The sequence below is a fragment of the Lactuca serriola genome, chromosome 2, assembly GCF_051521515.1.
Source record: "Lactuca serriola cultivar US96UC23 chromosome 2, Lser_US96UC23_V15, whole genome shotgun sequence".
NCBI lineage: Eukaryota > Viridiplantae > Streptophyta > Magnoliopsida > Asterales > Asteraceae > Lactuca > Lactuca serriola.
This window is the reverse complement of record NC_136409.1, coordinates 105,946,115-105,972,071: the sequence shown is the minus strand read 5'-3', so window position 1 is coordinate 105,972,071 and position 25,957 is coordinate 105,946,115. Positions and strand designations below refer to the sequence as shown.

At 38.0% G+C, this 25,957-nt stretch overlaps 2 protein-coding genes across 2 annotated transcripts; one reads left to right on the top strand and one right to left on the bottom strand.

Annotated features, from left to right (window-relative positions):
- Nucleotides 1-12,802: 12,802 nt before the first annotated feature.
- Nucleotides 12,803-17,106, top strand: LOC145086603 (3-isopropylmalate dehydratase large subunit, chloroplastic-like). Its single transcript, XM_079024420.1, has 15 exons — nt 12,803-12,961; nt 13,047-13,184; nt 13,323-13,493; nt 13,571-13,723; nt 13,806-13,874; nt 13,978-14,094; nt 14,527-14,601; nt 14,761-14,838; nt 14,930-15,025; nt 15,244-15,293; nt 15,403-15,457; nt 15,553-15,684; nt 15,964-16,017; nt 16,431-16,589; nt 16,706-17,106. The coding sequence occupies exons 1-15, from the start codon at nt 12,911-12,913 to the stop codon at nt 16,844-16,846; spliced, it is 1,539 nt and encodes a 512-aa protein (XP_078880546.1). The 5' UTR covers nt 12,803-12,910; the 3' UTR covers nt 16,847-17,106.
- A 41-nt stretch (nt 17,107-17,147) lies between these two features.
- LOC145086604 (RNA-binding (RRM/RBD/RNP motifs) family protein) lies at nt 17,148-18,704 on the bottom strand. The gene is made up of 4 exons (XM_079024421.1): nt 18,173-18,704; nt 17,845-17,946; nt 17,479-17,751; nt 17,148-17,383 (listed from the first exon to the last, which is right to left on the bottom strand). Exons 1-4 carry the CDS (start codon nt 18,614-18,616, stop codon nt 17,330-17,332), a joined length of 873 nt encoding a protein of 290 aa, XP_078880547.1. The 5' UTR covers nt 18,617-18,704; the 3' UTR covers nt 17,148-17,329.
- Between the last annotated feature and the right edge of the window lie 7,253 nt (nt 18,705-25,957).

The window sequence follows — 25,957 nt, the reverse complement described above, 5'->3', positions numbered from 1 at the left end:
TGTCGAACTCTGATCCAGTCAGTTACACGTCCTAAGATAAGTCATTATATAATCCTCTGTTCTGCAAGATAACATTTGAACACGACACATGGAATAGAATCAATCTCATTGTCCAATACTTTGTTTCCAGATTTATGATTTCTAATGACATAGAACTGATGGGTTTTGGTCCTAAGAACATCCTATGTGCTCATACAAACCCTAATGCTTGGATCTAGGTTTCTCTATTGTACATGCAAGTTATCCAAGACTATAAACCCTAATTCTAGTATTCAAGTAATCATATTAACATGAGAATAGGTTTAAGATGTTACCTTGATTGTTATGTAGTAATAATAATCCCAAATCTCCTTGTATTGACTTTAGAAAGCTTAGAGTCATAATTGTCACTCCTCTAATGGTTCACAAACACCATAAGCAAGAGGATGAAGAGGAGAGAGGATAGAGGCTGCCCAAAACGTGTTCTAACCCTAGAAGAATGCTTCACCACGTTTTTTGTTCATAAGGGTCTTATATATAGTAAGGCTATTAGGGTTATCTAACAAGGAAACCATAATTTGGATGCTTAAGCCCTAAGCAACCCATGGACTCCTTTAATCAAGCCCTTGGACGATTTCCTTACGGTTTTCCCCATAGAATTCGTCCACCCCTTGATACAAGGCAATCCATGGCCCAAATTGCAATTATCTTATAATTACAATTTCAGTCCCTTAAGTTTACTTAATCTCTTTTAGTCACAAAACTAATTACTAATTAATTATCGACTAATATTAATTAAACAATATGATTTCTCCTTTAATATATTATTCTCATAATATATTAATAAATCATATTTAATCCTTTCTCTCCATAATTCATCCTATCAAGTTGCTTTGGTGAAGGCAACCCAAAAGGACCATGCACCATCGGGTCAAGTACATACCAAAATATTTATGGACTTAGACACTAATCCAACAAGAACTTCTAATCGAACACATCAATTAAGTCTTGGGCGCGCCCTACACTATAAGTTAACACAAAATCACTGAGGGGCCCAAAGATATCGCTTTTACCATTAAGGAAAAAGGAACGAATAAAATTTTACTTATATGCTTGCACCATTTACTCATCAAATCAATCACAACAATACGTTTTATAACATCAAGTTACTAATGTGTTTACGTATCATCAATGCACAACTGACTTGTAAATCACAATGAAAACCTCGAACTATCATAATAAATAAACCTCCAATTAATAATTGGATTATCACCACTAGTCTCTTAACTCATAATTGTCCATTAACTCTCCCTTAACTAGACCAAAGCGCAAGTCCAACCTTGATCCAAAAAGGTCCAATTATACAAGGCCCATAATTGGCCCAATATTCCAAATTGGGCCCAACTCCCTAATAGACCTCATCCTAAGGTCCAATTCCCTTAACTAGCCCAAAATACTTCTACTCAGAAAGTTCATTAAGGGACTGGCCCATAAATGGCGCAAATCTGAAGCCCAACTCGTAAAAGCCCAATAGAAGGCGTACGCTGGGTGTACCCCGAAGTTACGCAGGGCGTACGCGAGCCTCGCATTGACTGGAAACAGGGGCGTTGACCGCGTACACGGGGCGTACTCCCTTTTATGCGGGGCGTACCCTCACAGAGTTCAAACTTCAATAACTACTTAATGCCTTAAGCACATAAGCCCAAACATCAGATCCATGGTCTAAATGCACCTTAGAGTCATAAAGTTTCCAACTTTATGACTTTAGACGTCCAAAAGTTCTTAATACAAGATATTAGCCCATTAAGACCTTTCTACCAAATGCATAAGACACTTCTAGCCATTGGGACCTCAATTTTATAATTAAGGACCCTTCTAAGGGTCTGAAAGGACAGCTCAAATCATCCAGAACATGTCATGTTCAAAATGGAGCGTTTGGGACCAAGAAAGAAGCAAATAAGAACCCAACAAGAGATCTAGCAAAACAACCATAAAGGTTTGAGCGTTATACCTTTGGATGATGAAGAAGGAAGCCAAAACTCCGGATCCAAGCTTTCCTTCACGATCACGAGCTTCATGATGCACTTCCTTTGACTCACACATCAAAAACACACTTTAAGGATCTCACTCTCACTCAAGGGAGCTAGGGTTTTGCAAGAACATCTGAGGGACTTGGAGGCTGAAAGGATAAGGGCACTTGGTCCATAACAATGGTTAAATACTCGTCAAACCCTAAAATTTAGGGTTTCACTCGGACACTAGTACGCTCAACGTATATATGTGTACGCCCGGTGTACTAGGGTGCTCCCTAGTACGCTTAGTGTACCCACATGTACGCGCAGTGTACATCTCCTGCCCTCTAAATAACCAAAATACCACTAGGGCTCCTTAGGGCTAACTCCAAACAACTTCTAGGACCAAAATGTGACAAATGAAACATCAATGAAAGGATTCAAAAATACCTGCAAATCTGAGATGTTACATTGGCAAGTCGCATGATGTACCGTTTGAAACAAATAGGGTAGCATATAAGCGTGGGTACTATCTTCTTGACGAGATATATCCTACCTTCTCTGTTTTTATGAAATTGTTCACATGTGTGAAAGAAGAAAAAGAAAAAAGTTTAAGCAAGCACAAGAGTCAGCTAGGAAGGATATGGAGCGAACATGTGGTGTACTCAAGAGGCATTGACAAGTATTACAAGTTGGGGCACAATCATATGAAGTGAAAAGGTTGAGACACATAACATATGCGTGCATCATATGTGACATCCCCAAAATCACGGCCAGAAAAGACCGGTTTGTTTATGCTTTGTTTAAAAATCAGAGTAACATTTTAAATAAAAGTGTTGCGGAATTTGTCCCAAAACAATAATATGATAAAGATTTATCAAAAGCATTTCCATAGAAATGTATTTCATTAAAAGACTCGGGATGTCATGTTCGTACAGATCAAAAGCATAAACAGTACAATACAAGCCTTACTACATTATTTCATATCTACAGGCCTATATCCGTAATCCCTCGTCCAAACATCATATATATGCTCAAGCGCCACTACCTGTAATACATAAAACTGAGTGGGTCAGGCTTGGGAGCTTGGTGAGCACATAGGGTTTTCAACCCACAATAAATAGTTTATTAATTTCATCAATCAACAATAACCCGATTACCCGTTCCCGTTATCCTCACTTTACGTCCCTAAACACCTATCATAAGGGACCTAGCCTAAGGATCATCATCGGGACGGACACTACTACTAAGGGGATTCCTCAGCAATAAATGTCCTAATAGGCAACCATGTGGGGGATGGAGTACATCTGGTGAGCACACAGTTCAAATAAACACACAGTTCAAATAAACACCTACAGGTTGCGAGCCTGCTAGTGTTCCACTGGACTGTCTAGAATAGTCTGTGGTCGTCATCTATACTCCGCTAGATGACTGGATCATCAATAACATCTATAACGAGGCCTCTCATTATTTTATTTTGTCACACAGCAACTATTACATCTACCCATGTTTTACCCAACACATTTTGTAGATATAAAATACATATACAGTTTAAATCTTTGAAAACATGTATAAAACGTTCATCCAGCATAGATAGCAAGTATTCAGATAATATGCACAAATAGCACGTAATTTATATTAAATACTTCATATCTATGTGTAAGTTGAAAGTAAATATGCACTCACCTGAAAAGGTGGTGATTCCGAACTCAGACAGCGCTTCGCTTCTTAAAAAGAATTTTCTTCGACGAAACCTAGTATTATTACCACTAGAGTTTAGTTTATTATTCGTCGAGACTAATTAATAGTCTAGCTATTATTATTATTATTATATAAGCGTCAAAAAAATACTTATATAACCCATAATAATAGCCCAAGTATTTATTATAAGTTCCTAATAACGTTACTATAATTAAATAAAAGCTATATTAAAAATAGCGTAGGCGTAGCTCACTTACAGCGGGTTTTATAGAAAACCGGGCTTTGCTTGGAGCAGCGTTCCCGAGCCGAAAAGATCTTCTTCTCGGAGCCTTCGAGCACTCCGGGGCTTCCGCCTCGTGCTAGGGAGGTTCCCTAGGCTTTTCGGGGGATTTCGGGGCTAGAGAGAGGTTCTAGAGAGAGAGAGAGAGTAAAGAGAAGAAAGAATGGGAAAGGTGTGAAGAAAATGAGGGTGGGAGAGGTGGTATTTATAGGGTGAAATGTGGCTGAACTTGGTGCCACATGTCACCATCTGGTGGCAAGCCTTGGGGAGAAAGCAATGGCCAAGATTGTGCCACATCACCCATTTTCGCACAGCACACTTCCGACTTCTAAAATCCGTAACTTTCACATACGACCTCCGTTTTTGACGTTCTTTATATCCACGCGTAGGTAATAATAAGATCTACAACTTTCATTTTGACACTGTCAGCCAATTCTCGATCGATCTTAAATTTAACAGTACAAGGAGATTATACTGTTAAACGTCTGCGTAAAATTAATAACTTCTACATACGGACTCTGTTTTTGTCTGTCTTTTTACCGTTGATTTCCTATTAATGAGATCTTCAACTCTCATTTACGTTGCGTAAGCCAAAAACCGCTCGAACTAAAATTCGAGTTTCAGGCCGTGGACTGCTAAGCCGAATCTTAGAAAAATCATAACTTCTTCATACGAAGTCAGATTTGGGCGTTCTTTTTATCGATGTTCTTAGTTTAACATATTCTACGACTTTTGTTTAGATTGATAAGGCTAAAAAGTCTTCTATCGTAAATTCACTATTTACGTCTCCCGGTGTCGTGCCGGTTTTGCCGTAAAACTTCGGCGGGCCATAACTTCTTCGTTATAGCTCGGATTTCGGCATTCTTTATATGTACGGAAACCTTGAGACGTATTCTACAACTTTATGTAGAGATATCAGGATTATCTCACACTTTAATTTTGACGCTCATTTTTATTCTTTATTAATTATACATTTATAATTAAATAATAAACACATAAACACACATAATTCACATAATACTCAAATATTTTATATTTATTACTTCAAAAAGAGTTACAATAGTTGACCTAGACTATTACATTGACAAAAATGCTTAGCCCTGAAAACCCGGGCGTTACAATTCTCTCCCCCTTAGGATGATTCCGTCCCGGAATCATGCATCAGCAAACAGATGTGGATAGCGACTCATCATGTCATCCTCTGTTTCCCAAGTGAGATTCGGCCCATTCGAATGTTTCCATCGGACTAGCACCAAGTTGACCATCTTGCGTCGTAGCTTCTTAGTCTTACGGTCAATAATTGCCTCAGGCTCTTCGATCAGCCTTTTATTCTCATCCATCCTTAATTCCGAGATTGGAGTTATGTCGGGAACATCTCCCATGAATTTTCTCAAATAACACACATGGAAGGTGTTATGAATACCATTGAGTTCTTCGGGCAATTCCAGCTTGTAAGCTTGGTTCCCAATCTTCTGAAGAACTTTGAACGGTCCAATAAACCTTGGACTCAACTTTCCTCGTTTCCCAAATCGTATAAGTCCCTTCCACGGTGAGACTTTAAGTAAAACGGAATCCCCAACTTCGAAGGTTATCGGTCGTCTTTTCTTGTCAGCATAGCTCTTCTGACGATCCTGAGCTGCTAACATTCTTTCCCTAATCACCTTCAATTTCTCAGCAGTCTCATGGACTATCTCGGGGCCCATAAACTGCTTCTCTCCGGCTTCAAGCCAACAAGACGGCGTACGACACTTCTGTCCATACAAGGCCTGATAAGGTGCCATCTTGATGCTCGAGTGAAAACTATTGTTGTAGGAAAATTCTACCAGAGGTAAGTGCTCGTCCCAATTCCCTTGGAATTCGAGGGTACATGCTCTCAGCATGTCTTCCAACGTCTGAATCGTTCTTTCACTCTGACCATCAGTTTGCGGATGGTAAGCAGTACTCAAACACAACTTTGTACCCAACTCCTCTTGTAGACTCCTCCAAAACCTTGACGTGAAACGACTATCACGATCTGACACAATCGTAAGAGGGACACCGTGAAGTCTTACAATTTCCTTCACGTAAGCGTTTGCGAGCTTATCCATAGACCACTTCTCGTTGGCGGCTATGAAGTGTGCACTCTTGGTGAAACGATCCACGACTACCCAAATCATGTCGTGTCCGTTCTTCGTTCTGGGCAGTTTAGTCACAAAATCCATGGTGATGTCTTCCCATTTACCCATGGGTACAGGTAAAGGTTCTAAACTCCCATACGGTTTCTGATGTTGTGCCTTAACCCTCGCGCATGTTACGCACTCGGCCACATACTTCGCAACATCGAGCTTCATCGTCGGCCACCAGTAGTAGGGTTTTAGGTCCCTATACATTTTAGTGCTACCGGGATGAATCGAGTACATGGTCTTGTGTGCTTCTTCCATTAGAAGATCTCTTATTCCTCCCATCTTAGGTACCCAGATTCGATCTTGGAATACCTTCAGTCCTCGACTGTTTGTACCGAACACTAACGTTTTTCCCAAACGTTCTTCCTTTCGGTTATTCTTTTCTAAGGCTTCTTCTTGAGCTTTCCTGATACTTTCCACAATCGTCGAGACGACTTCAATTCTTAACGCTCTTGGCCTTTTTCTTTCAAGATTGACTTTCCGACTGAGAGCATCAGCAACAATATTTGCTTTACCTGGGTGGTAAAGTATCTCACAGTCGTAGTCCTTGAGAAGCTCTAGCCAGCGTCGTTGCCTCATGTTCAACTCCTTCTGATTAAAGAGATACTGGAGACTCTTATGATCAGTGAAGAGCTTACACTTCGTGCCATAGAGGTAATGCCTCCATATCTTTAAGGCAAATACTACCGCTGCCAACTCCAGATCATGAGTGGGGTAGTTCTTTTCGTGCTCTTTCAATTGTCGAGATGCGTATGCTATCACCTTTTCTCTTTGGGTCAGAACACAACCCAACCCGACTCCAGATGCATCACTATAAACCGCGAAATCTTCAACTCCATCGGGTAGAGAAAGTATCGGTGCTTCACATAACTTCTTCTTTAGCTTCTTGAACGCCTCATCGTGTTTCTCACTCCATGTATACGTAGCTCCTTTATGGGTCAAAGCTGTTAATGGAGCAGCTATCGAAGAAAAGCCTTGGATAAATCGTCGGTAATATCCGGCTAATCCTAGAAAGCTTCGAACCTCCGTGGGACTCTTCGGACGTTCCCACTTCATTACAGCCTCGATCTTGGCGGGGTCAACCATTATTCCTTCTTGGTTAACAACATGACCCAAGAATTGGACTTCCCGTATCCAGAAGTCGCATTTGGAGAACTTCGCAAAAAGCTTCTCCTTCTTTAACACCTCCAACACTTCTCGTAGATGCTTGCCATGCTCCTCCTGGCTTTTCGAGTAAATAAGAATGTCGTCGATGAACACTATCACAGATTTATCGAGGAATGGTTTACAAACCCTATTCATCAAATCCATGAATGCTGCGGGAGCATTGGTTAGTCCGAATGACATAACCAAGAACTCGTAGTGTCCATATCTTGTTCTGAATGCAGTCTTCTCAATATCCTGCTCTCTCACCTTCAGCTGATGATATCCTGACCTAAGATCGATCTTAGAGAAGTAGCTCGAACCTTGCAGCTGATCGAATAGGTCATCAATCCTCGGCAATGGATACTTGTTCTTCACCGTTGCCTTATTCAGCTCTCGGTAGTCTATGCACATCCTCATGCTTCCGTCCTTCTTCTTCACGAATAACACCGGAGCTCCCCAGGGTGATGAACTAGGTCGAATGAATCCGCTGTCCAACAACTCCTGAAGTTGTGTCATGAGCTCCTTCATCTCCGTCGGTGCTAATCGGTAAGGTGGCTTTGCTATCGGTGTTGTTCCTGGTAACAAGTCTATACGAAACTCCACTTGTCTATCAGGTGGTAATCCGGGAAGATCTTCGGGAAAGACTTCCGGATAATCGCACACAACCGATATATTCTGCACCTCTTTCTTTTCTTTCTTAGCATCGATTACGAATGCCAAGTATGATGCACATCCCTTGGACAAACATTTCCTGGCTTTCATCAGGGAGATGATTCCAGAAGTTACTCTGCGTTTGTCCCCGTACACCATAAATGATTCCTTTCCGGGTGGGTTTATCCTAACTATCTTCTTTTGGCATAATATCTCGGCATCGTTGGCGCTAAGCCAATCCATACCCAAAACGATGTCGAAACCGTTTAACTCTATGGGTAATAGTTCCTCATGGAATTCGTTTCCGTTTAGGTCAATGACGATGTTCCTAATACGATTACTAACAGGTACGAGTTTGCCACTGGCAACTTCTACAATCAGAGAATTATCTAGTTTTTCTACAGGCAATGCTAATCTTCCACCAAATTTATGCGACACAAAGGAGTAATTGGCTCCGGAATCAAATAGTATATTTGCAGGCAAACCATTTACAAGAAAGGTACCTGAAGCGACGTCTGCTGCCTCCTTCGCAGCCTCGAGCGTCATCTGAAAGGCTCTCGCCTTTGGCTTTGGTGGTATGTTGGGCCTTCCCGCATCTTTCTTCCTTGGGCAATCCTTAGCAATATGCCCTTCTTCACGACACTCGTAGCACACCTTCTTGTTGGTGGTGCACTCATTGGCATAGTGCCCTGTTTTCCCACACTTGTAGCAGGTTACTTCATCGCCACATTTTCCCGAGTGCTTCTTCTTGCACTTCTCGCACCATTTAAATTCGTTTCCTCCCCCGAATTTTTTTGAACCGAACTTGCTCTTCTTTTTGTTGGGTTTAGCAGACCCTTCAAATTTCCTCTTCTCGCCAACCTCGATTTTGCTGGCAGCTCTTCCCTTAATCATGTCCTCCACAGACTTGGCAGCCCAGATAGCTGCCTCCAAAGTAGGTGCCTGACGTACTGGCACCGCGTACTCCCATGGAAGTCCCTTTGCGTACTTATCAATTTTCGTCAGCTCATCCGGAACAAGACGCAAGGCAAACTCCATCTTTTCTGTGAAGTTGTTCGTGTATTCATCGATTGACATGCTTCCCTTCTTCAAGGTTAGAAACTGGTTCTCTAACTCTAGCAGGTTTTGAGCCGAGCAGTATTTTCGTTTGAATTGCACCAGAAATTCTGCCCATGTCAGTTGCAGGGGCTTGTTGGGGCTTAAAGTCTTCCCCAAGGTATTCCACCAACGTACAACGCCTCCTCGAAACTGACGTACTGCAAATGTGGTCTGTAGCTTTCCTCTGCAACCGCATGTCATGAAAGCTAACTCCATCTCCGAGATCCAATCCATGACTCCGATTGGATCTTCCTTTCCCGTGAAAGTCGATGGCTTGCAAGTCTGAAAATCCTTGTACTTGCATCCATTTCTCTCGAATCCGTCATCTTGGTTATTTTCTTGAACTATTGGTTGGTTGACTTGACCAACAGTTCCACTGTAGTCTCCTTCCTCAGTCTGCCCTTCGTTCAACTCGGGCTGTTCGATTTGAATAGTGCCTTCCTCTCGATTTTGCTGGAGCAAACGTCTAGTTTCCTCCATTTGACGATCCAACATAGCCTGGATCATCGCTTGCACTCCGGCCATCGTTATTGGTCCGGCAACGGCTTCCACAACTGGTATTTGCTCGATCACGGGGGGTTGGTGTCTGTTCCCATTTGCGTTTACGTTTCCGCTACGGGTCCTTGCCATCTTGATCTATACACCGAATAAGGTGAATTTAGATCTTTATTTAGGAGAGACGTTTTAAATCGTCCTTATCACTCCGAAACATTTACATGCTAGTTCTAATAGCGTAGTCGTACGTTTAGAATCCTAAACACATAAAGTTTCCAGATCCGGTCGGCAACAGACCATAGATCCGAACAATTAACAGCATATTATGCACAAAGCATTTAGCACATAAAAGCATTTTACGCACAATTCCTAAAATAGGCTAGTGCTCACACCTCACAATCATCACTTAGCATTCTAAGTTTAAGTCTAGAAATCCTACAAATTCCTAGTTCTCTTAAACTAATGCTCTGATACCAACTGTGACATCCCCAAAATCACGGCCAGAAAAGACCGGTTTGTTTATGCTTTGTTTAAAAATCAGAGTAACATTTTAAATAAAAGTGTTGCGGAATTTGTCCCAAAACAATAATATGATAAAGATTTATCAAAAGCATTTCCATAGAAATGTATTTCATTAAAAGACTCGGGATGTCATGTTCGTACAGATCAAAAGCATAAACAGTACAATACAAGCCTTACTACATTATTTCATATCTACAGGCCTATATCCGTAATCCCTCGTCCAAACATCATATATATGCTCAAGCGCCACTACCTGTAATACATAAAACTGAGTGGGTCAGGCTTGGGAGCTTGGTGAGCACATAGGGTTTTCAACCCACAATAAATAGTTTATTAATTTCATCAATCAACAATAACCCGATTACCCGTTCCCGTTATCCTCACTTTACGTCCCTAAACACCTATCATAAGGGACCTAGCCTAAGAATCATCATCGGGACGGACACTACTACTAAGGGGATTCCTCAGCAATAAATGTCCTAATAGGCAACCATGTGGGGGATGGAGTACATCTGGTGAGCACACAGTTCAAATAAACACACAGTTCAAATAAACACCTACAGGTTGCGAGCCTGCTAGTGTTCCACTGGACTGTCTAGAATAGTCTGTGGTCGTCATCTATACTCCGCTAGATGACTGGATCATCAATAACATCTATAACGAGGCCTCTCATTATTTTATTTTGTCACACAGCAACTATTACATCTACCCATGTTTTACCCAACACATTTTGTAGATATAAAATACATATACAGTTTAAATCTTTGAAAACATGTATAAAACGTTCATCCAGCATAGATAGCAAGTATTCAGATAATATGCACAAATAGCACGTAATTTATATTAAATACTTCATATCTATGTGTAAGTTGAAAGTAAATATGCACTCACCTGAAAAGGTGGTGATTCCGAACTCAGACAGCGCTTCGCTTCTTAAAAAGAATTTTCTTCGACGAAACCTAGTATTATTACCACTAGAGTTTAGTTTATTATTCGTCGAGACTAATTAATAGTCTAGCTATTATTATTATTATTATATAAGCGTCAAAAAAATACTTATATAACCCATAATAATAGCCCAAGTATTTATTATAAGTTCCTAATAACGTTACTATAATTAAATAAAAGCTATATTAAAAATAGCGTAGGCGTAGCTCACTTACAGCGGGTTTTATAGAAAACCGGGCTTTGCTTGGAGCAGCGTTCCCGAGCCGAAAAGATCTTCTTCTCGGAGCCTTCGAGCACTCCGGGGCTTCCGCCTCGTGCTAGGGAGGTTCCCTAGGCTTTTCGGGGGATTTCGGGGCTAGAGAGAGGTTCTAGAGAGAGAGAGAGAGTAAAGAGAAGAAAGAATGGGAAAGGTGTGAAGAAAATGAGGGTGGGAGAGGTGGTATTTATAGGGTGAAATGTGGCTGAACTTGGTGCCACATGTCACCATCTGGTGGCAAGCCTTGGGGAGAAAGCAATGGCCAAGATTGTGCCACATCACCCATTTTCGCACAGCACACTTCCGACTTCTAAAATCCGTAACTTTCACATACGACCTCCGTTTTTGACGTTCTTTATATCCACGCGTAGGTAATAATAAGATCTACAACTTTCATTTTGACACCGTCAGCCAATTCTCGATCGATCTTAAATTTAACAGTAGAAGGAGATTATACTGTTAAACGTCTGCGTAAAATTAATAACTTCTACATACGGACTCTGTTTTTGTCTGTCTTTTTACCGTTGATTTCCTATTAATGAGATCTTCAACTCTCATTTACGTTGCGTAAGCCAAAAACCGCTCGAACTAAAATTCGAGTTTCAGGCCGTGGACTGCTAAGCCGAATCTTAGAAAAATCATAACTTCTTCATACGAAGTCAGATTTGGGCGTTCTTTTTATCGATGTTCTTAGTTTAACATATTCTACGACTTTTGTTTAGATTGATAAGGCTAAAAAGTCTTCTATCGTAAATTCACTATTTACGTCTCCCGGTGTCGTGCCGGTTTTGCCGTAAAACTTCGGCGGGCCATAACTTCTTCGTTATAGCTCGGATTTCGGCATTCTTTATATGTACGGAAACCTTGAGACGTATTCTACAACTTTATGTAGAGATATCAGGATTATCTCACACTTTAATTTTGACGCTCATTTTTATTCTTTATTAATTATACATTTATAATTAAATAATAAACACATAAACACACATAATTCACATAATACTCAAATATTTTATATTTATTACTTCAAAAAGAGTTACAATAGTTGACCTAGACTATTACATTGACAAAAATGCTTAGCCCTGAAAACCCGAGCGTTACATCATATTACATTCTATGATTCTAAATTCCCAAAATTAAAATTCATTACTTTCTTTTCTTTATTTAAATTATTTATTTAAATTTAAAAGATAAAAAAACATTTTCATTATAATAATTCATTATTTTTCTTATTTTATAAATTCAAAATTCTCAAATATTTCAAAATTCTCAAATATTTTGACATTTATATTTAATTTTTTGTTTTTTTTTTAAATTAACTCATGTAATAAATAGGTCTCACAACTAGTTTTTAATATTGTTAAGAAGTGACGGAGAGAGCAACAAAAACAAAGTTTAGTGAATTTCAAAAATTTTGACATGCTGCAAGACTATGCTATTAATCTACTCTTTTACATTTTTAGTTTTAGATCATATTCATTTCTATTGTAATGTTTTGTGTTTACTGATTTATTTATTTATTTATAATATTCTAATATAGTCAACTGTCGTAAGGGAAATGGTATGCGCCCGCCAAACTATTCCCAACGACCAGTCTTCTCCATTGATAATGCAAACAGTTCTCCACCAACTCAACGCATAATCATCTCATCATTCATCAATGGCGACTTCATGTTCAATCTCTTCAGCCTCTTCCTCTTTCTTCAACAAGGTTACTACTTACATATCTATTTTCGAGTCAAATATTTCATCATGGAATAATCCTCTTTAACAAATCTTGTTATCTGAATCTTCAGATTTCCCAGAAAGATGGGGATCAATATGCGCAACCCTCATTTGCGATCACCATTTCCACGCAAAAACAAGCTTCAAGGAAGATCCTTTCTATCATGACACCACAAACATATGAACGTAAACCATCAACAACCGGTTCAGTTGGGTTCTTTTCTTCTTGAGTCTTGACCCTTTCTTTATTCATCTCTTTGATTATATGTTTAACTTTGCTCCGATATCCATGGAGTTTATGTAACTTAAAGAGGGTTTTTGATTACTTAGATGTATCTTTGCTTCAGGTAAAGACAGGAATGACGATGACAGAAAAAATATTTTCTCGAGCTTCTGAAAAATCCAATCTGATCCCTGGTGAGAATGTTTGGGTCAACGTTGACACTTTGATGACCCATGATGTTTGTGGCCCTGGTGCTATAGGAGTCTTCAAGAAAGAATTTGGCAACAATGCTAAGGTACATCTACTCATATTCACACATTTTTACCTTTTTTTAGTGATTAAACTTTATATAAATGAATTTGGATATTTAAGGTTTGGGATTGTGAAAAGATTGTCATCATACCTGACCACTATATATTCACAAGTGACGAAAGGGCAAACAGAAATGTTGATATCATAAGGGATTTCTCAAACGAGCAAAACATAAAGTATTTCTACGATATAACGGATCGTAGTAATTTCAAGGTATATATATGGTTCTCTCTTTTTGTCAAAAGATTTGTTATATAATAGATATTAAAAAGATATATAAGCCATAATTTTTCAGGCTAATCCTGATTATAAAGGTGTATGTCATATTGCTCTTGCACAAGAAGGCCATTGCAGACCTGGAGAGGTACCTCTAATTAATTAATCTATGTGACTTGATACATTTTGAAAGTTATCTTACTATATGAAAATTGTCTCATTAACTCCTTTACATGTTACTTTTCTTTTAGATTCTTCTTGGTACTGATTCCCACACATGTACTGCTGGAGCATTTGGCCAGTTTGCAACCGGAATTGGAAACACGGATGCCGGTTTTGTGTTGGGAACCGGAAAGCTTTTGCTTAAGGTTTGTAGATAAATTAGTATTCTTCATTTGTGTGTGATGTTGTAATCTTCCTTACTTAATATGGTGGGGTATGTATGTATTGCACAACCTATGTATCTACAAAATGATTATTCTATGGTGACCCCTGAGCTTGCTCACATCATTGGTATATAGTGGGCCCACTAGGTGGCTGACATAAGAGCCCTGAGTGTCTGTAAGGAGCCCAATCCACATTGGAATTGAAACTATTGAGACTTGAAACCCTTGTTTGATTATGTCCGAGTGGCCTTTGTTTAATTGGAGATAGAAGTTAATGAAAAGTTTTGATTCTTTTTTGGAATGATAGAAAACAAATTGTACACCTTTTTTATTATCGAAATGTACCTATTTTGTAACAATTTGTCTTTGTACTTGACACTTTCTACTTTTCTTCTTTGTGACCATGTTTAATAGGTACCTCCAACTTTAAGATTTGTGATGGATGGAGAAATGCCGGATTATCTTCTTGCAAAGGATCTGATCCTACAAGTAAGTTTAATTTTGTCTTACCTTATGACAATATCTTTTAATCAAATAATCTTGAAATATTGTATAAAACTCAATCACACTATTTATATGTAACAAGCTTAAAGACATACTATTATGACATCTTTAAAAACTCATGGTTGACTAACCTTCTTATTGTAGATAATTGGTGAAATATCTGTATCTGGTGCAACATATAAAGCAATGGAGTTTGTTGGGACAACTGTGGAAAGTCTAAGTGTAAGTTTTGATTGTTCTTAATTTCTCCTTGGTATAGAACTATTTCACAAATATAAAATGTATTAATTATATTTGCATTTTCATTTCATAGATGGAAGAAAGAATGACATTATGCAACATGGTGGTTGAAGCCGGGGGTAAGAATGGTATTGTTCCAGCCGATGCTACAACATTTAAATACCTTGAGGTTAGTTTTCCTTTGATCTTTTCAATATTATGATTGATCATCTTCCTCTTAATTAGCTAGTTCTTAATAAAGGTTAAGGTCACTAAATGTCAACATACTTTTCATTTTTCAAAAATATGAATTAGTGGGATAATTGAACAAGATCCTTCCATTACAAATGTATTTTTATGTCTATGATGTGTAACCTCCCCCCCTCTCCCATTCACTCCTGTTCACAGGACAAAACTTCTATGCCTTATGAACCAGTCTACAGTGATGCTCAAGCAAGGTTAATTACTCAACCATTAATGTTATAACCAGATGATTTTTCTACTTCTTAACTTGTTTTGAGAAATTTTAGAAGTAAAATCCTTGACCTTATTCAACTTTGGATACAGATTTCTTTCCGAATATAGAATTGATGTCACAAAATTGGAGCCACTTGTGGCAAAGGTTAGAGATATTGTTTCATTCTTCTAATTTAATTTATGCTTTTGATAATCGATATAATATTAAAATGTTAACTTATGTTCTTTTACATATTTCAGCCACATTCTCCTGATAATCGTGCTTTAGCACGAGAATGCAAGGATGTGAAACTAGACAGAGTGTATATCGGCTCATGCACAGGAGGCAAAACCGAGGATTTTCTAGCTGCTGCTAGAGTGTTCCTAGCTTCCGTAAGCTTTTAGGTGTCTTGCTTTTTTACTTTATATATTATGCCCCAAGTGTGCACAACAGTGCCCTGGACTCTTATGTCAACCATCTAATGGGCCACTGTGTACCATGATTCTCCTGGGGTTGAGCAGTGTGGGCCAGCTTAAGGGTTGCTGGAAGAATAACTTTTTTGCAGAAACTTGTGATGTTATGTGCAACTAAATCTAATATCTGATGTGTACTTATTTACGCGTCAAGTTTTTATGATACCATATTTAATAAATTATTTATATAACATGCAGGGTGGTAATGGTAAGGTCAAAGTTCCCACATTCATTGTCCCAGCTACACAAAAGGTTTGTGCTTTAAAGTATTATATGTAATCATGCTACCAAGGGTTTTCGATACTTTTACAACTACCATGATACTAATGCTTAAAACACAAACACGCAAGGGTTCGAGTCTCAATAGTTGTAATGTAGAAGTTTCAGTTCCAATGTGGTGCACATTAAGCTAGCTCTTATAGTAGCCACCTAGCAGACTGTTGTGTACCTGATTCATTGATTCATATCTAACAGACTGTTATGTACCTGATTTATATCTAACAAAATGTTGTGTACCTGATTTATATCTAGCAGACTGTTGTGTACCTGATTTATATCTCACATGATGCTTTTTGGGGTGGGCCAGTGTAGGCCAACTTAGAGGAAGATGACATTTTTACATAAAACTTTGAAGAGTAGTAATGTTTTTATTTTATGTTTGGTAGGTGTGGATGGACTTGTATACCCTACCAGTGCCAGGTTCGGGTGGCAAAACTTGTTCCCAGATATTTGAACAAGTGGGCTGCGATTCACCTAGGAGTCCTAGTTGTGGTGCTTGTGTGGGTGGTCCATTGGATAATTATGCACGCATGAATGAACCTCAGGCAAGTATCCTTTTTCAAACACATACTTTTAATGCCTAATTAACTTCAAAACTCCATTTTTTTCTCAACTTTTGAGTGTTATTTAGCTTCTGCTGACATTCATTTGATAATGGCAGGTTTGTTTATCAACCACCAATCGGAACTTTCCAGGTCGCATGGGACACAAAGCTGGTCAAATCTATTTAGCTTCTCCTTACACTGCTGCAGCTTCGGCTTTGACTGGTTTTGTGACTGATCCAAGAGAGTTTCTTCATTGACATCATCCATGAGTTACATAAACATTTGTATAAGTTTTGAATTATCAAAATTCGTTGCTACATCCGTTAGGTAATTTGAGAATGCATCTTTCTCTTCATATGTGTTTATGTTTTAATTTCAAAATCTTTGGAAATGTTTTACTTTTACTACAAACTCCATAGGAACTTGTCAAGAAACCTTGATTTCGGTTGCTTGTTTTACTTCATTGAGTGCATTGTAAAGTAAAAAACTTTCTGTAAAAAGATTATTCTTCTAGCAACCCCTGGGCCTAAGCTGGCATACGAAAACCAACAACAAAAGTAGAAAACTTGACACAAGAAATATAATGATTGTAACCTAAGCAAACTGTTATCCCATAGCTAAATGCCAATATGGTTTCTGATTAATTTCTTTCTTTCTACAAAGGGACTCCATACATTTTGCTACAAGTATGCCTTATGTGCTTGAATTTGAAATCTTGAAATCTTGAATATTGGCTACTCTTACTGCTTTTTTCCTTGTGCCAAGCTAACTCTCACTGATCGCCCTTCTAGTTCCTGTTAAAAACAAGAAACATAAATCTTTTTTTATTTTTTTTTTCATGAAATCAAGATAATTTGAAGTAATTAGTTATTAGTTATTAAATTATTACCACTCCATTAAGAGCCTGAAGGGCTGACTCCATTTCTGATTTCGTGGAGTAACTCACAAAGCCATAACCACGAGACCTTCCAGTTTCACCATCATATAGAACCCTTGCTCCAACCACATTGCCATGTTCGCTAAATTTTTCTGTTAGACTCTCGGAGGTAACAGACCATGAAAGATTTCCAACGAATAACTTGTACTCTGTTTCTGGGTATAATGGTTCTTTCGGCTTTGGTTTATCAGAAAAATTCACCCTTAATGTTCTTCCACCATATTCCTGTAAACAGACATGAAACTCTATTGATTAAGTAACCTTTTTTTGTTTGAAACCATCTAATGTTCTATGTTGTCATGTCATGTGAATGCTTACTCTTCCATCGAGGTTTTCAATGACAGCTTTACAATCTTCGATGCTACTCATTGTCACAAACGCAAAGCCTCTGCTTTTACCAGTGTCCCTATCGTAGAGTACCTGGTCAAGAACTTGATCCATAAATATATAACTTTAACAATATGAATCGATGATCTTTTTAAATTCTTTTGGCGAAAGTTAATCTGTGTAAACCAACACTGTAACAGATCGAGGAAATACTCATGGATTTTGAACAATACGTGTAGAAAAGAATCAATCTTTTTGATGTTAATGAAACAGTCGATTATTTGGGTGTATAAAGATGGAGAATTTGAGATGTATGTACCTCAACAAGCTCCGGACTAGCGTAATCTTGAATTATTCCGGCGAGCTGAGCACTATCGCAGAGATACGGCAAATTCCCGAAGTAAAGCTTGGTATGTACAGAACTGATTGCCTCGGGTTGATCTCCTCCGTCACCGGAGACTTCTTGCACTTCTTCCTTGACCACCGGTTCCTCCTCTTGCTCGAGGGTTTCCTCCTCCGTCGCTGATACCGCCGCTTCTTCTTGCGCCACCGAAGCTGATACCCTTAGCACCCGCCACTTTCCGGATATGGGTATTGGCTCAGTTCTCGTAAGAGAATGAGATAATGATGATGATTGTAACCTGGGTACTGTAGAAGTTAATCTAAGAAATATAGGATCCGAAGACCATGGCTTTGATTTTATGTTACATTTGGAGAAAGGAGAGCCGATGGCAGCGGCAGCAGTGGCAGTCGCAGCGGCCATGTTGCCTGATCCGGTGGTGGTCGCTGGTTAATTTGCTAGTGATGACTGGTGGTTGTTTTCTCCGATTGATGAAAGCTGCCCTAAAGGGAAATGTGGGGGCTTTTTAGCCATCTATGCTGACGTGGACGGATGATATCCAGTGAGATGTGAAGATGAGTGAGATGATAAGATTCTTATGGGGGCCACTTTATGGTAAAAGAATTTTGGGTTATTTTTTCTTGCTCTTTTGGAATTTATCCCTTACCTTGCTTCTAATTGCGATTAATAACGGATTTATTCCTTGTGATAAAAAGATTACCAATTTTGTGCAGAAACTCAAAAACTGATTCGATGAAATGTCTTAAAGAAAAACAATGGCATGGTATACCAAAATGGGAACTTGGAAAACGCATTGTAGCATTACATTAAGATCGCTCATGAGTTGTTAAGTCACTAAATACTATGTAACCATAGATTTGAAGTTTGTGAACTCGTGGAATGATATGATGAACGGGTTGTTGAATCAAATGACCCAAAATGTGGAATACAATGGTACTCATTGTGGTGGTCAAGTGGCTTTGTAGTAACGTAACCATAGATTTGAAGTTTGTATACACCCCTTCCATTTTAAAGAAATTGAGTTTGAGTAAAGATTTTTGAAAAGAAATTGAGTTTGAGTAAAGATTTTTGAAGTTAAACAGGGAATAATGACTTAAAAAGAAATATATTTTTCGATTTATATAAATTTAGTTACTGAGATTTTTTTCGTCCATATTTGTTCTTTCAACTTGTTTAACTGTACACGTTAGTCCTTATGACTGACTACTCCAAATAAACCGGAAAAAATAACTTAATAGGGTAATATATTTCTCATTTTGTACACATTTGGTCATTAATATATATTTTTTTACATTTAGTCATTCTTTGTTGCAAAGTAAGTCATTGTTATTTTTGCACATATTCAATACTTATGAATGGTTTCTTTAGGTTTTTCCCACGTCATTCTACATGGGATAATCATTAATGAGGTGTTAGAGGTTGTTCATGCTTATGACCATCGCGATCTCAACTGCTTGATTGCTTAGGCTTTGTGTTCTGAACGTCGTAACTTCTTCATACGATCTCAGATTTTTACAATCTATTTATTGTGATATGAACTTCGAAACTTCTTCATATGATCTTAAATTTAACGATCTTTATATTCATGTGTTCGTATTTGAGTCTACTAAAACTTCCATTTAGATTACTCCCGTTAAAAAATAATATATTTTTACTTACGATCTTTATATACATGAGTTTTGTGTGAATATATGTAAGTGAAAATATATTACTTTTTAACGGGAGTAATCTAAACGAAAGTCGTAGTAGACTCAAATACGAACAGGTGGATATAAAGATCATTAAAATTCGAGATTATATAAAGAAATTACGACATTCAGAACATAACAAATACAAATGTGTGGATATAAAGATCATAAAAATCTAAGATCGTATGAAGTTACGACATCCAAAACACAAAACCTAAGCAACCAAGCAGTTGAGGTCGCAATGTCCATAAGCACGAATAGCCCCAAATACCTCATTAATGATTGTCCTACATAAGATGCCGTGAGAAAAACCTCAAGAAACCGTTCATAAGTATTGAATCTGTACAAAAACAATAAGGACTTATTTTGCAATAAAAAAATATTAAGGACTAAATGTGTACAAAGTGAGAAATATATTACCCTATTAAGTAATTTTTCCAGTTTACCGGAATTAACCGGTCATAAGGACTGAAATGTGTACGGTTAAACAAATTGAAGGGCAAATGTGGACGAAAAAAAAAAAAACTCAGTGACCAAATATATATACAAATCGAAAAATATATTATCATTTTAAGTCATTATACATTTTTTTAATGCAATTTGTCTTTTTAAGTACGATGAATTTGTTTATCTTTAACACGTAACTATAAATTATGTGATGAAAATTATAAGTTTCCATAAAGTATGGATAATAATAAAATAATGTGTATAATTTCATTACTTACTGTAATGTTGCATAATTTTTTATCTAGTTTTTCGTAGGGTAACTATATAATGGTAGTGCATACAAGGAGTCGAATTTATGGATACGTGGACAAATATTAGAGAATGTTATGTTAGAATAGTGTCTAAGCCCGTAACTATATTTGATATGTACTTGACCCGGTTGTGCATGGTCCTTTTGGGTTGCCTTCTCCAAAGCAACTTGACAAGGTAATTTAAGGAGAAAGAGGGAATATTGTGGTTTATTAATATATTATAAGAATAATATATTAAAGGAGAAATCATATTTATTTAATTGGTATTGGTCATAAATCAATTAGGAATTAATTTGGTGACTAAAAGATATTAATTAAATAGAGGGGTATAAACTGTCAAATGTATGATAGTTGAGTTTTGGACTAAGGAAACCTAATGGATCAAAGGGTGAACAAAATTATGATGGGGATCCATCAAAATTTCGTCCATAGGCCTTATTCCAGAAGGTTCTTTGGGCTGCTTGGTAGTTAAGTTGTCCATTAGGGTTTAGACTGAAACCCTAGTAGCTTGCAAGTATAAATATGGACCCCTAGCTCCCAAATTCGACCACTTGCTTCCAAGGGAACCCTAGGGAAGAATTTAGAATCCTTCTATCTCTCTCATATAATTACCTTCTTGCTTGTGGGGTTTGTGAACCATTAGAGGAGTTACAATTGTGACTCTAAGCTCAAGATCAAGAAGATTACAAGGATTTCAAGCCATTTGAAAGAGGTAAACACTTAGATCTCTTCTTATGATGTTAATTTCGAATTTTATATGATAGATCTAGGGTTGTAAGTCTTGGATTCAAAGCATGTACAATAGAGAAACCTAGATCCAAGCATTAGGGTTTGTATGAGCACATAAGATTGTTCTTATGCATAAAACCCATCAGTGGTATCAGAGCCTTGATTGGTTTCAATTGTATGTGATGCTTAACTGTTTTGCTTACTGAAAATCGAGTTTTTTTTGCCTCTGCCCGACTCAACTCGGCGAGTCCAGAGCTGACTCGGCGAGTTCGTGCGTCAGGCAGAGGGTATTTCGGGATGTAGTTGCTGTTTTGACTTGGATTTGATGCCTAAATCGTTTTTTGAAGTTAAAATCCGAATTTTATCTTAATTAAATGATTATCCTTGCCAAAACAATAGATATCAAATCTTTTCAATATTGGTTGTTTATATGATAAATATGGATTATTTAAAATTATTTGGTAATTATCTAATGACTAAAATTGGATTAAGTCAAATATAGATAATTATAAAATTAATTGTTTAATTTAAATTATTTGTTATTTGATCCCTTTAGTTTTGGAAAGTTCAAAAACTTGTCCTCAAGTTTTGAAATTTGAGTTTTGTGATTAAAAGTTTAATTTTGAAGAATTTAAATTTCAAACCCTTAGAGTTTTACAAGTTTAAAATTCAACCCTATACTATTATATTATTACAAGCTTAATGTATATATATGTATAACTAAAATGTTAGTCTTACCGTTAGTAGGTCTCATTCACGAAGTCGGTCTATAAGGTGGGTATAAGGTTGCTGCCTATAAAATGACGCTTAATGGGTGTACACTCACACTCACCGCTTGCTTGACTGGTGGAGGGTCGTTAGCCGAACGGGTAGGATAGGGCAATCCTATCATCATTAAAAGTATAATGTAAAATACAAAGTAACTACATGTTTTTTACAAATTCCCAATCTTAGTTACTTTAGGGTAAAATGTGAAAATGATGCTATTCCATGGAATTACACTTTGTACCCTTGTCAAATGTTAGTGGAGCGTGTGTGGTTAACCGACACACTAATTTGGGATTGACATTGGTGGCGAAGGGTGACTCGATGTTTATCATAGATCAATGGAGCGTGTGTGGTTTACCGGCACATTGATTAGGTGATAGAGACATTGAGTGCACCATGTTGATTCGTATGGTTATTCACAACTTGTTTGCGATCCTCGGTATCCCAGTCACAAATTTGAAGTGCATATCCAGATTTAAACATGCCATTGAATAGTTCAATGAATCTCAAAGATCTAGGAGTTTTCAATACATTTAAAACTTAAATCTTCTTTTTTGTTTTTCATGGTGAGAATTAGTGAATCGTCATTCACTTACCTTCAAATTATTTACTTTTAGAGTACGACATCCCTTTCTAAGTTGTAAATAATGTTGTTGGGTCCTAGTCCTAATTTCGCATTTGGGTGTTTAATTAGGGACTTATTTCTAATCAAACTTTGTTCCTTTTCTTTTTCAGGTGTCTGCAAACAACAACAACAACAACAACGCGTCTGGGTCATTCTCGTTGATGAACCTATGTCAAAAGGTGACATTTGATGGCTCAAACTTCAACGAGTGGATGAGGTATATTCGCATGATCACTCGCTACGAGGACAAAGAGTATGTTCTTAATGAAAAGCTTGAGAAGATCATCCTAGATGTTGCTACTCCTGAAGAGTTGGCCGCCTTTGAGGCCCACTAGCATGAAGCTACGAAAGTTCATTGCATCATGCTGGCCACCATGAACCTCGAACTCCAAAAGTCCTACGAGGACATGTATCCATATGAAATGCATCAGGATTTGCTGGACCGGTACCACCAAAGCGCGAGGCAAGAGCGCTATGAGATCATTACTAACATGATCACCGCTAAGATGGGGAGTGGAGAATCCCTAACCTCTCATTTGCATAAAATGCAGAGGTATGTTGATCGTCTTCTCAAACTTAATGTTAAGTTTGATGAGGATTTGGCTATCGACATAATCCTCCACTCCTTGCCCTCCTGTTACAACCAGTTCAGAATGACCTACCACATGAACAAGGAGGAGGTCTCCTTGAGCAAGCTCCAAGGACTGCTGAGGACTGCTGAGAGCAACCTTAAAGACAAATCCGTTGCACCATCCCCTACTGTGGCTGCTCCCGTGTTGGCAATTGGTCAAGGAAAGGGTAAGAAGAGAAAGGCTCCCTGTAAGGGCCACCATAAAGGTAAGACCCAAGATGGTTCCTCTTCTAGTGGAACCAAAGCTGGTTCGGCTAAACCCTCTTCCGACCCCAAAGAAGCAGAGTGTTATTACTGCCACAAGAAGGGCCACTGGAAACGAAGATGCCCTCAATATTTGCAAGACATAAAGGATGGGAAGATCAACCCCACCTTCGCAGGTATGTATTCTATTAAATCTAATAACTCATCATTTGATACTTCATGGGTTCTTGATACAGGTTGTGGTTACCACATTTGTTCTGATTTGCAGGGCCTAAGAAGAAGTAGGGAAATGGAACATGGGAAGATAAACTTGATTATGGGAAACAGAAGATCGTCGCCTGTGACCAGAGTCAGAGTTTATTCTTTAGTGCTTAGTAATGGGTTAGGGTTAGATTTAGAAAATTGCTGTTATTTGCCAGATATGGCAAGAAACATTATTTCATTTCATGGGTTGTTTAGACAAGGTTTCTGTGACATCTCCATTTTTCACGGCCAGAAAAGACCGATTTTGTTTATGCTTTATAAAAATCAGAGTATCTCTTTTAATAAAAATGTTGCGGAATTTGTTCCCAGAAAAACATGATAATCGTGTTATCAAAGCATTTCTAAAGAAATATATTTTTATTTACTTTTAAAACATTTGGGATGTCATCGTCAATACAGAAACATAAGCATAAACAGAACTTACATTTATTTACACTAGTGATCTACATCTCTTTTAAATCTCTCAGTGTAATGTGACTTCATATCAACATCTATGATATAAATAAACTGAGTGGGTCAGGTTGGGAAACCTGGTGAGTACATAGGGTTTTCAACCCACAATAATATAATTATTATGTTTAAATAATCAAACAATTAACCCAATTACCCATCCCCATTATCTTCTTTATTCTTAAGAGTCTACCCTAAGAATCAGCTATTTCTCATTCATTCATTCCTAAGGATCATCCTAAGGAAACAACATGAAGTCCATTGTTGCCAATGACACATTGGTCAAGCGCAGCTGCTAATATTGTCACTTAGGCGCAGCTGCCAGAATTGGGACATTTTCTATGAGGCGCTTCTGCCGGTATTGACCTTTAAACGCTACTGTCATGGTCATAAGGCTCCCTATTAGGCGCAGCTGCTAGGACGTTTACCGTAGATCTAAAACATCTACGGGTTGTGGCGCAACTGCCAGTGCTCTTCTATAGGGTACTAGGTCCACTGCTGCCAATGTATACCTATAGGGCACTAGGTCTATGCTACTAATGTTCCTCTATTTCAGCTTTTATCCCTCATCATTCATCTACCTATGTTTTACCCAACATATTTTGTATATATAAAATACTTTATACAGTTTACTTCATTTAAAACATGTATAAAAATCTTTCACCAGCATAGACAGCAAGTATTCAGACAATATGCACACATAGCACGTAATTTATAATAAAATACTTCATATCTATGTGTAAGATGAAAGGGACCATGCACTCACTTGATAAGGTGATGACTTGGTACTCGGACAACACTTCGTTACTGTTAAAACAATTTCCCTCGGACAAAACCTAGTATCATTACCACTAGAGTTTAGTCTAACGACAACCGTGACAAATTAATAGTCTAGCTATTATTATTATTATTATTATTATTATTATTATTATTATTATTATTATTATTATTATCTAAGCGTTAAATAACACTCAATATAACCCATAATAATAGCCCAAATAATTATTTTAAGGTCCTAATAACATTTACTATATCGAAACATAAGCTATGCTAAAGATAGGGTAGGCGTAGCTTACTTACAGCGGGTTTTCTTGAAAACCGGGTTTCGCTGGAGCAACGTTTCCGAGCCGAAAGACCCTTTTTCTCAGGACTCCGGGAGTCTCGGGGCTTCCTTCGGGTGCTAGGGGGTTTACCTAGGTTTTAGGGGGGGGGGGGTTTGGGGGCTAGAGAGAGAGTCTAGAGAGAGAAAGAATAGTTTGGGAAGGTGTGAAGAATGAGGGAACTCGGCACCTCTATTTATAGGCTGAATTCCTGATGGAATCTCCGAGTAGGAGGACCTACTCGCCGAGTTGGGGCATGTGGCAGCTTTCTGGTGGTGCCACGTGTCCAATTCTGGTGGTGCCACGTCACCCCCTATCACGTATCAGCCTTCAAACTTAGAAAAATCATAACTCTCGCATACGAGCTCCGCTTTTGATGTTCTTTTTTTCAACGTGTAGGTAAAATCAAGATCTACAACTTTCATTTAGACTCTGTCGGCTAATTCTCAACCGATCTCAAATTTAACAGTAGGAGGCGTTTAGACTGTTAAATAACCGCGAAGAATTCGTAACTCCTTCATACAGA

What these genes read in the sequence shown, in the direction of transcription:
- LOC145086603 (XM_079024420.1), top strand. Translation starts at nt 12,911, where the DNA reads ATGGCGACTTCATGTTCAATCTCTTCAGCCTCTTCCTCTTTCTTCAAC. An exon ending in AACCATCAACAACCGGTTCA is followed by an intron (nt 13,185 to 13,322) that starts GTTGGGTTCTTT and finishes TCTTTGCTTCAG; the next exon opens with GTAAAGACAGGAATGACGAT. An exon ending in CAAAGGATCTGATCCTACAA is followed by an intron (nt 14,602 to 14,760) that starts GTAAGTTTAATT and finishes TTCTTATTGTAG; the next exon opens with ATAATTGGTGAAATATCTGT.
- LOC145086604 (XM_079024421.1), bottom strand. Translation starts at nt 18,616, where the DNA reads ATGGCCGCTGCGACTGCCACTGCTGCCGCTGCCATCGGCTCTCCTTTC. An exon ending in TTGAAAACCTCGATGGAAGA is followed by an intron (nt 17,752 to 17,844) that starts GTAAGCATTCAC and finishes GTCTGTTTACAG; the next exon opens with GAATATGGTGGAAGAACATT. An exon ending in TTCAGGCTCTTAATGGAGTG is followed by an intron (nt 17,384 to 17,478) that starts GTAATAATTTAA and finishes TGTTTTTAACAG; the next exon opens with GAACTAGAAGGGCGATCAGT.